General features: G+C 43.5%; 1 protein-coding gene across 1 annotated transcript; it reads right to left on the minus strand.

The window, feature by feature from the left end:
- Window positions 1-928: 928 nt before the first annotated feature.
- Window positions 929-3,583, minus strand: LOC147433369 (peroxidase A2-like). The gene is made up of 4 exons (XM_086491757.1): window positions 3,063-3,583; window positions 2,708-2,899; window positions 2,370-2,538; window positions 929-1,528 (listed from the first exon to the last, which is right to left on the minus strand). Exons 1-4 carry the CDS (start codon window positions 3,315-3,317, stop codon window positions 1,116-1,118), a joined length of 1,029 nt encoding a protein of 342 aa, XP_086347883.1. The 5' UTR covers window positions 3,318-3,583; the 3' UTR covers window positions 929-1,115.
- Between the last annotated feature and the right edge of the window lie 8,353 nt (window positions 3,584-11,936).

Here is an 11,936-nt window from a genome sequence, read left to right on the forward strand (position 1 = left end):
CTTATATATATCTTTGCATAAAGATCCATCTCTTCGCTCTCAAATTTTCACATGGCACTAGAGAACCTTTTTTCACATCCACATTAATGGTGCCGACTTACTATCTTGTAGCAATAGAACTCAACCTTTCATTGTCAGATCAACTTAACTATACTTTTATTTGTAATATTTTCTTGTGGCACAACTAAAATTTGAAAGACGGATGTGTAGCGGCGTTAAATCCCACATTCAATACCCAATTCAAAATGCTTTCAATATATTGGTAGCAAGTGGACTCTTGTGTTGGCATTCTCTAGTCATAGTCCCTTTCCCTTATCCCTTGCATGGTCATCATGGGCTATAAGAGTGAGTAGATCTAGCATTCTGAAAAGGGGAGAGAGAGAGAGAGAGAGAGAGAGAGAGAGAGCAAAACTCCTTGAACATAATGACTTTACTATAAGTCTCAAATTTTACTATACTTTAGGTTGCCCACATGAGGAGAGGGGGGGGGGGGGGGAGGGGAGACAGGTTGTAATAATTATTAACTTACCTTTTTCTCCCTCCAATAACTGTACCATTTATAATCACACCATAAAAGGGTGGTCTTAGGAGTTGGTTTTGTTTTACAAGATTACACCCAATCACCCACACCCACATGTCTCACGGTTGAACCATAGTGGGTGCGCAGCCTCTCACGTACCTTTCACACAAAACTAGTCGAAGCGAAGCTTCGAACTGCTTTTTTCTTTTTTAAAGGACCCTCTCCCTTTTCATGCATGTATGTGTTCAACTCAATCATCCAAACTTTCTTTTGTAAAAAGTTGGCCTTGTCGGGAGACCTTTATCTCTAGAATCATTAAAGTAAGTGATTATTGTTTTAATAAAAAAATTATGAGGTATAAAAAAAAATCTAATATAAGAACGATATTATTATAATAATCTTGAAAATTAAGGTCCAATAAAATTATAACAAGGAGTTTCCATTCATGAGACCTGTATTGAGGTTGGTGTGTAATTTGTTGTGAACATAGTAAGACTACCAAGTATCTGATAGGGATTAATACTTCAAGTATTATTAATAACGTGAAAATTAAATTCAACAACATAGTATAGCACAAAGCAGAGAATCTAAATAACTAAGCTGAGTTGATGACGTGACAGTTGAGACGAATCTCGCCATCAGATCCCGTAAGGGGACTGATGTTGCCCATGTTCACCATCGACTGTGCAAACGCTAAAAAGAAGGCACTCTCGTTACTTGCATACAACGCTGCCAATGACGTTGTGTTGCCATCAGATATCAGCTCCTGATCTGACAATAGCAAGCCCTTGTTGATCTGCAAATTGTTGTAGTAACCTATGTCAAAGGTGTCAGGGGTTGTCACATCTAGTGACTGCAATGTGTTCGCATCCCCGTCTTCTGGACAAGTGCCTTGCAACGATGCAAGGAAGTCGGGGTCAATTGTCGGGTCCGGTGCGCCCGTCCCGCTAAAATTATATAGCCGCGGCTTGAATGTCACACATCGTGCCTGCCCAATCGTATGCCCCCCTGCCCAACCATCATCAACATCATAATATCCGTTAGTTAATGTTGCTCTTCCCCACAATATTCATCCAAATTAAATACTCATAAAAAAGTAGACTCACGATACATATTGGTGGACAACTTACATGTATGGAATAATTAAGCACGTTGAATGATTGATCTATGACAGATATGTAGCTCACTGTGCTTGAGACTCCAACAATTTTCCTAGAAGTTCAATGTTCAACATCCAAACAAACTCGCTATGCGAATCCCCACACGAGGAGGGGGTAAGTTACCTCCCTTCCCTCAAATAACTAGAGGTGTTGTTAGATTTTTGTCTTGTTTAACACACCCCCCCCCCCCCCCCCCCCCCCCCCCCTCCCCTCTTCCTTTCATGTGGGTGTGTGACACCTTGTTACATCCATGTCAAATCAAGCCAAATAACAATTATGCCCGTGCGCGTAAGAGGCACCCCTCAGCTTTATGTGCCACAAGGTGCAAACCATGGGATCAATGGCCTATATTCAAATCGGAGCCACCGCCAAATTTTGGGCCGTCAATCTCTAAAACTAATCTCGGGATCTAGAGATTAGTTTTTTAAATCCCAAGATTAATGTTTTTGAAATTATATTTCACCGCAGGGTCACGCATCTAAATCTCACCACGCTGGTGAGGGTTCAAATTGTGGGTGTGAGGGGATGGGACATCTCGATTTGAATATGGGCCGTGGATCCCATGGTCTACAGCTTCAAGAGGAGAACATGTTCGATCATGGTCACGCAACAGACACGCAGCAGCCCAAGTAATGTTTATCCACACCCGAAGAAGCAAGCATATTGTGTTTGCTAATTGGTTCACCCACCTGAAAGAGCCACAGTATCTTCCACGTTCAATCCCAAGGCTGCAAAGCTGCTGATGATTGTCGGCATATCAGAAAACGGGCTCGGAAGCGCCGCCGACACCTCGGCAATGGTCGCCGGGCTCGTTGCATCCCTTCTTCCCAGGAGTACCATCCATGATGGCCCTCCAACCTGAATGCATGCATCAACCCCATGCAATCGCCCCCAAAAAAAGCATCCACATATCATTAACGTGCTTTCCGGTAAATTGGCATTCAAGCAAGTCGCGTCGACGACGTGTGTAGTGAGCAAGACTCAAAATACTGAATACTGCAATAAATGTGCGGGTGGGTCATTATACCTGCACGACAGATGCCTTTGCTGCGAGAGCAAGGATGTCAGCGCAAGACACCGTGCCGTAGCAAACAGCCTCAACAGCACTTTTGATTTCATCCACTACCTCCAAGCCACGGATGCTGTTGTTATTGGGAGGTGCGGTCTTCTCCCCTATTACCGTGGCAGTGTCATCCAACAAGACAGATCCATCACACCCCTGTTGATCACCACTAATTAAGATGATTTCAATCTCTACACATATGAATTAATTCAGTTTTAAAATAATCTATAATGTTGAAGCTCATAGGAGCCATTTTCATCCTCCATATAATCAAATACTGAAATGCTGTAACATATTCATCACATTCAGGAATCTTTACGTGGACAAAGCAGTCATGGAAATGAAGGCGAAGGAGGGAGGCCGCCATGCGCGCCTCGGCTTCGACAGCCTGCCGCACCACATCCTCCACCACGGTGGCGACTGTGGGGCAGGAAGTCTCATAGAAGCTTGAGCTCAGCTGGGCTTTTACGTGCATGTCACTTACATTTCTGAGGGGTAGTAGTAGAAGTAGCATTAGGAGCTGAAGAAACTGATGGGCGTATAAGTGGGTACTGCATGTGAAGGCTGTACCCATCTCGATATTTAAGTCTCAGGTGTAATAAGAGGGATATCTGTGTTTTCTGGTGGAGGGGATGACAACAGCTAATAGTACTAGCTAATTAGAGAAATGTGTATATACAGGCACAGAGAGAGAGAGACAGAGCAGGTGCGGGCTCTCTTATACCAAGTTTCCTTGTTTCTTCGTGCAGTGGGGGACTGCCTCGACGCGACGTTAATTAGCTTGGGCCCCCAATTTTAAAGAGAGAGAGAGAGAGAGAGAGAGAGAGAAGGGCAAAGCTCACGGTCAACATTGAAATTCTTCTGATGTAACTCGAATTCTTCCAACTTAAATTTAGGGTGAAACCCCAATTTTAGAGAGAGAGAGAGAGAGAGAGAGAGAAGGGCCAAGCGCAACATGACACTCCGCAAGCCTTGCAAATGCTTTTCAATGAGTGAATAATGATTGCATAACAATTGAGTCATGTAGTTTGACATAGTCATGCACTACATGTGAGGATGAGTACAAGCATGTGAGAGAGAGAGAGAGAGAGAGAGAGAGAGAGAAGGAAGGAGGGGTAAATATTGAGAACTGTCGGCTTTCTTGGCAAACTGCTAGATCATTAGATCAAAACGTTACAATTAATTAGTGGGAATGGAGATCCAAGAGATAGGTCCTTGACGAAAATACGCACCCATTGAAATTAATTTTTTGTATATGTTGGAAGCCCCTCTGCAAAATATACAATATTTGAGTTCATTCAAAACAAGCTCTATGAGCATTTCAAAAAATAAAAGTTACAATTAATAGCATAAACATCAACGAAGGGTATGGATAGAAAAATGAAGATAAGAAAAATGGCGCTTTTACGGCGGTGAGCTTGCAAATCCCTATCATGCGCAAAATTGATAAAGGTGCAGTGCAACATGCACACTACCCACTATGCACCTTCTAGGGAGCGAGCCATCCCCTTCTTCTAGGGAAAAGGGACCAATACAAGACCAATGAAAACATGGGGGCCAATAGAGGGACATTCACTTTAAATGATCCAGAGTAAATGATAGGATTGACAGTTTTCAATGAAATTGATATTAAAAGATCAATCATAATTATAAGATCTTGCCATTCCCAATGCCATTCCAATCTATTTTGGTGATATTTTTCCTTCAATTTTAAGGTGGCCTTGTTTTGGACTTCCCTCTGTTATTGGCCCCTTTCACAAGAAGATTTAGGAATTTTCTCATGTAGGAAAAGGGAGCCTTTTCCGATGTTTTTCATACAATGAAGAACATCATGAGCTTCTGCTTGGGAGGCACGGCATACCTAGCTAGGTACGATTGGGGGCAAGGGACTGCCGGCGGTCGCCTGGTATCTAGCTAGGTACGATTGGCGGCGGCAGGGGACCACCAGCCCCCCACGCGACCGACGATCTCCTGGCCCCAATCGTACCTAGCTAGGTATGCCGTGCCTCTCGAGCAGAATCTCATGATCTTGAGGTAAGTCATAATGTGGGAATGATTGTGAGAATCTGTCCAAAACTTCTTGTGTTTACCCTAGTCTTTTATTGATCCATAATCTACAAGAGAATGGTGCCTTTGTTAGCATGTACCCTAGCCTTGCTCTCTCATGATGGGTGATTCTCCCTAGTTTTCTTATTGAAAATTATACAATGGGCAATCTAGAGCATGTAGCCCAAAACACATCAATATTTCTTAGATGCACTTAAACCTATAACATCGATATATGTGTGTCTATTCCTATGCGTGTGCGCTTGGCAATGGCAACCAGTTTTTAGAAGTTGAGTTGTTTATCCTAGCGTGGTATACTAGTTATTTAAATGTCCTCCTGAATAATAGTTCTTGAGTTCAAGACTCATCGAATACATTTTGATGTCTCTTGGAATTAGTTCTACAATATCAAACTTCTCTTCTTCTTCTTCGCTCTCTCTCTCTCTCTCTCTGTCTCTCTCTCTCTCTCTAACACACACACACACACACACACACACACACATACACAAACACATAAGCTTCGCATTATGCTATGATGGTGAATCCAAAGCGCATGGCCCAAAACACGTCAATATTTCTTAGAGTGCACTTTAACCTATAACATAGATATATGTGTGTCTATTCCTATGCGTGTGCAGTTGGCAATGGCAACAAGTTTAGAAATTGAGTTGTTTATCCTACTATGGTATACTAGTTGTTTCATTGTCCTCCTAAATAATAGTTCTTGAGTTCAAGACTCATCGAATACATTTTGATATCTCTTGAATTTGTTCTACAACATCAAACTTCTCTTTTTCAACATCAAACTTCTCTTCTTCTTCTTCTTCCTCTCTCTCTCTCTCTCTCTCTCTCTCTCTCTCTCTAAACCCTAAACAGCAAGCATCAAACAGCAGCAGCCGCCGGGTGTGAGGGCCGCACCTAGCCCGCCATGGCTGCTCCTTAAGCCTCGCCCTCCTCGAAATAAATCTCCAAACTACAGCCCCTCAGCTGCTCGCTCTCAGCCCGTTTCTCACCCGCTCACTCCCAGCCCGTTTCTCGCCTGCTCCTCACTCGCAGCCCGTTTCTCGCCTGCTCGACACAGCTCGTCTGTCTCTTTGTTTTTAAGCTTCAGACGATGTTGCCTCGACTGACAGTCGTTCCCACCTAAGAAAACCTTGGGCCTACAAGGCTCACTGACAGTGCTGCCTAGGTTGACAGCGGTTCCCACCCAAGAAAAGTCTCACTGACTAGGCCTATGTTCTTAGGCCTCGGACAGTGTTGCTTCGGTTGACAGCCACTCCCACCCAAGAAAACCCTCTATAGGATTGAAAGAATGATGGCCAAAACTAACGATGTCAAGAACATTGGGGCTGCATCCTCAACACCAAGAAAGATCCGCTCGTTCGTGGCTACCCCCAAGATAGACCCGCTCAACCGCCTCCAAGCTCAAGTCAAGGAGCTGAAGAATGAGAATGATGAACTTAAAACGCGTCTGGTTGTCCTCGAAGCGTGTCATGAATTGCTCAAATCCTAGAAGGTAGCAGATATTGACTGCATCTTAGCAAAGGCAAAAGAAGTAGAGCACACACTCACCCAGAATGTTGCTTCACTAGCCACCCAAATCCAAGCAAATGCTACTACCATCCCCTTCAAAGTGGAGTAGTGCCTACAAGAACGTCGTCGTCGGGAAGGCCTTGCATTGACCATACACATCGGTGGATTGCCCTCCTCTTGGTGGGAGGAGAATGACGATTTTCCTACTACCCTAATCAAGCTCAACAATGCTATACAACCAATCAAGTTTGACATTCTCACCATCGAATTCGTCGATCAAGATCCCTGCACCAACCTAGGGAGCCTTGTTTTCAAGACCAAAGAGGACCGCATGGCACTCTTAAAGAAAATGCATCTTCTCAAAGGCACAACACTACAAGAGGTTATGTGCTTTTGTGACATTGTTAGCAACAGAAATACATTGGGTTTTTATAACCCCCAACGTCACTAAGACCGTCGCTAACAGTGTCGATATGGGAACGTCGCTATAAGCGTCGCTATAAAAGTCACTATATGCGTCGCTTTAAATGTTGCTATAAATGTCGCTATATAGCGACGTTTATAGCGACACTGCAGAGCCTTATATAGCGATGTTCATAGCGACGCCCGAGAAGAAAAAATTTGGTGGCAGGGCATTCAATCCATCAACCATATTGAATGTTTCATTAATTGATTCACCTTTGAAAAAAAGTGCAAATGTAGATATAGATCCAAAATAGTCACCCACAAGACAATATAACCATTAACTCCATCATCCATAGTACGTATTGTTTGCAAAATAAAGATATAGAACTGACAAGCGTGAATTGATGACAGTAAATCAATGACAATTGTACACATCATAGGCAAAATCACTTGATTGTTAAACTTTGCAAATGTAATAGTTACAACACCATTGTCATTATTGAAAAAATATACATGGTTTTCAAAAAGACGTATAAAAGTCGTCTCATGATACATAAGGTATGACAAAAAGAAACTAATGCTATCTAGCTACGGCTAGACTGAGTCGTCTAATCAGACGTCTCATTGCGTCCAAGCGGCGTATTCATCAAATTATGAAAAAAAAAACAATAAGATAGATTTTTGTAAGTATAAACATATCGCGACGTTTATAAAACAACACAACAAATAGAAAAGAGTAAACCCTAATACTAACCATGCTGCCGCGAGAACTCAGAATGTCCATCAGGGCGTTTAAGCCCTTCCTGCCTGCGTACTCACGCTCGTACGGTGTGGGATCACGTCCTATCATCGACCACTGTCAAAACATACAAAGAATCCATTATGTTAGAATTTAAAAACCCATAAACCCTAAACTATCAAATATAAAGATCAATGCGAAAACACTTATAAAATCGGCCTCAAATGATGCCCACCCGCCGCTCCCCAAGTGGCGCGAGCTCCCTGCCTCTACTCGCGCTCTGGCTGCCTCCTTTTGTTGCTTCCACTTCTCGGAATTCTCATGCGCTGCTTTCTTCGCATTCTTCCAATCTTCTTTGGTCAGCCAATTTGGTCTATTCCACCCATGCTTGATTGCTTTTTGCACTTCGGAACGCTTGTGCTTGCAGTATTCGCTTATTCGAACCTTCATCACGTCTTGATTGAAGCGGTCATCCCGTGTTGGAACGGGAAACTCGTCATGAAGCATGCTGATGACTCTGTCTTTTAAATCATTCGGTACTTCACTCTAGGTGTTTAGTATGTAGTGTCTAAACACCTAAGAGCAAAGACCGTGCATGCGCGAAATCAACTTCTTGCCTTCATCATCCAAGATGATGACGCCGCTAAAGTCGACGGAGTAAGGCAAGCCCTCTCGCCGTTGACACGTGAACCTGGGTGTCCCGACAGGGGTCTCTAGCGGCGTGTCGACGGGGGTACGGACGTCAGGTGTCTCCACTGGAGTCTGAGCCCCGAAGCGAGGAGTGTCCACTGGAGTGACTCCTGGAGGAGTAGCTAGTAGTGTGTAGCCGCTAGGAACGGCAGTCAACCGCGCAAAACTTGGTGTCAATGGCGATGTCGTGGCTAGTGTCGGGCAGGCAAAGAAGGGGAGGGTAAAGAGCCTCGTCGAACACAAGGTGGTGTCGAAGCATCGGCGGTGGCATCTCCACAACAACCACCAGCGCCACCACTAGAGTGCAGGTGCCTAGACGAGTGTGAAGATTGTCTCATCGACACCGAAGTTTCGGAGCGCGCTGAATGCTCCGAAACAGAGGGAGATGCGACTGGAGTAGGAATGCGTGATGGTGCGCCAGAGCAATGACGCTCCACGTACCACGCTCTCTGTTGGGGTGACAAAAAAGAAAGAAACTGCTCATCATCCATAGCTGCATTAAACACACAAACATTTAAACTTAATATTGAATGAATGGAGTAGAAAACATGGACAAGTAGATAGATAGATAGATAGATAGAGAGAGAGAGAGAGAGAGAGAGAGAGAGAGAGAGAGGGGAGGAGGGATTCAAGTGTAGAGAGTTTTCATTGAATGAGGGTGAATTTGTAAAAACATTGCGCTCCGGGTGCGATGGAGACTGAAGCTGCAATCGCGAAGGAAGTCTGTAACTGCTCATAGATGTTGCTTGCCCCTCCAGTAAATCTAGTTGATCGGGTGAAAGAGACACTAAGAAGCAGTAGTAGTGCTTCTTAGCATCTCTTTCACTACTAAATCTAGTTGATCGGGTGAAAGAGACGCTAAGTACGCAGTAGTAGTGCTTCTTAGCGTCTCTTTCACATGATCAATTAGATCTAGCGGTGAGATGAGCTGCATCTATGAGCAGAGACAGATCACTCCCTTTGCGATTGCATCTTCAGTCTCCATCGCACACGGAGCGCAGTGCTCGTCATCCCTGCATGTGAGAACATACCTAGAGTATACGTACCTGGAGTGGACGCAAAGACCATTAAATACAATGATGCAATGACGCATATAAATAGAAATGGACAAAAAGCCACGTGAACACAATATATATTATAAAACGGAGCAAAATTGTTCAAAACAGAGAATCGTACAAGAATCCCAACTATCTTTCTTTTTCGACGTAGAACTTGAAGGTGCTTGTAGCTTTGGAATGTTCAAAGGCTAGCAGCAACAGAACGGGTTCTTCTTCTATTCAGCTTGAGTGATGGAAGAGGCAAGTCGATAACTCAGAATTTTCAATCAAAAGAGAGAGAGAGAGAGAGAGCGCGCACACAATCAAATCTTGCAATCGAAAAACTAGGTGGTGGAGCTGCTTGTGGCCATGGATTGCCCAGGATGTGAGCGCAAAATCAAAGAGCGTTATACAACGTGGAAGGTATTTAGAGAGCCAGAGTTTTTACAAAACGGATTGTGAAGCATGCCAAATCGGTTGGTTTTAGCCTCTAGATCTTTCGTCATCTTCTTCTCAACACCGAGGTTGCACATGACAATCCCAGATATGCGCTCATCATCTATGGTTCGCCATAGCGTGTCCCGGGCTTTATCAAATTCATCTAGCCACTCTTCAATGTACACTAGGGACTCTGATACCAGCCAACCTTCTGCCATGCTACCCTCTAGACGTGCCTTCTGATGCACATATCCCTTGACCGTTTTCATGAAACGTTCTAAAAATAACATCCATCTAGAATGTACTATGCCAGCTATTTCCACCTTATCAACTATGTGAACAAGAAGATGCACCTGAATGGTTAGCATGGTAGTAGGAAAATATTTCTCAAACATGCACACAACCTCTGCAGCGTTTAGTTTGGTGAATGGTATGGAGTCTACGTTGATCTCCTTTTGTGAGATCCATTGCACCAACTTCGCAAGTTTTTAGATTGTGTTACGGACGTCAAGAGACAAACATCCCTCAATGGCAACCAGTAAAATAAACTGAAAAACACGTGTAGCAATGATATTAAAGTCCACACACGAATTTGTTACACAATTCCCACTATGATATATTCCACTATGAACATACCTGACATATTTTAGGCTAGTCATGTGACTTCAAACTGGTAAGCTTTCCTTCTTTAGTAAAACACGTTCGGAGCGAGTGCATTGCGCCAGTGGGGGTCCGCAAAGATCGAATGTTCTCTTTTACTTTGCATTCTTAGGCTCCTGTGAAAATCCATGGTGCTTTAGGGAGTTTTATTGATCCATCGGACGCTGTTTGCGGCCAATATTTCTCCATACGATCCACATTTCTAAGGTCAACCCTGGCTCCCAAAGTATCTTTCTTGCCGGCTAGATGGTCCCATAGTAGATTACCCACATTCTTGACTATGTGCATAAAAATACGGTACAATTGTGTAAAAATCTATCAGATCATTATACATTTAGAGTTTTATTAAAGTAAACTAATTGTAATAGATCACCTGAAAAGCGCTGTGACGCATGTGTCACTCTATCCAAACTTTGTCTGCATGTTGAGAAGAACCAGGAGCACTTTCAATCTAGACACACGTACTCCATTACACAATGGCGTATCGGCTTCACTTTTCATATCATCATAGATAAGCCTTTCTGAATCCATGATCGTTTTGATCATTTCATCAATCTCGGGCTCAAACATTGCCTCGTTGGGAATGTGGTCTACATGATCATCCCCCGAGCTGTCAGAGGCTACATCTTGTGGCCTCACATATGCTGCTTGACCAAAGCGCCTGCGAACACGTCTATTGGGTTGCAAGATTGCTGTCTGTTGGCCAGCGTCAGAGTCTGATGAGTTATAATTGGCAACAACTCGAACTATAATAGATGGATCGAACTCGCCAAATTCGCGAACGTGCTGCAAAGAAACGCGTCTTCTCTGTCGCACAACATGATTGCATTGATTACAAGGACATAAGATCTTCGTTGAGAGATAGGTGTTTTGGTTGGACGGCCCCACATCCTCGTCACTACTCATAATGAGGGTAAAAATCTTATAACAACAAATTTAATCTTCTATTGTCATTCTTCGTCTTTTATCTCTCTCTCTCTCTCTCTCTCTCTCTCTCTCTCTCTCTCTCTCTCTCTCTCTCTCTCTCTTTGTTCACACTGTAAACTACCTCACATTCTCTAGTCATGTCCAATCCCCGCACACCTCGGTCTAGAGGTGCACGGAGATCAGAACCACCGGGTTATAATCTCGTCTTTATTGGTCAATGCCTATATTTGTGGGTACAAGAAATCTTCATACCCACGTCTACATGATAGTGCATGTAGTGGACAAAACCCCTTTGACTCTTCTCTAGCTATAGCATTTCACAACATCTTAACATCTTTTCACAATAGATATTTTCACTGTTCGTCTAACTCTAATTTTTTTACCGTAATCTCGAAGGTAGACTCTAATATAAAAACTCAATCCAAATTCTTATCTTAAATCCTAACCTAATTCAACATGTGGTGATTTGCTCCATTGAAGGGTAAAAGACATACCAATGGGGCTACTAGCTGTGTAGATGTGACTGGGCCTCACATATACAAATACTTCAATGCAATAGTTTAATACTCTCACCTCTCCACCCCGTCGATCCATGACCCAGGTGATGGGACAAAATCCTCCTCGAAGTTGGCCCAACCGCCACTCCCCAGGTGATGGGATAATCCCGTCTTGATGCAAACTCTTGTTGCGTCACTTTGCTGCCACCACCTGTCTGGAT

Source organism: Adiantum capillus-veneris, chromosome 20, assembly GCF_014529385.1.
Source record: "Adiantum capillus-veneris isolate H3 chromosome 20, ASM1452938v2, whole genome shotgun sequence".
Lineage (NCBI taxonomy): Eukaryota > Viridiplantae > Streptophyta > Polypodiopsida > Polypodiales > Pteridaceae > Adiantum > Adiantum capillus-veneris.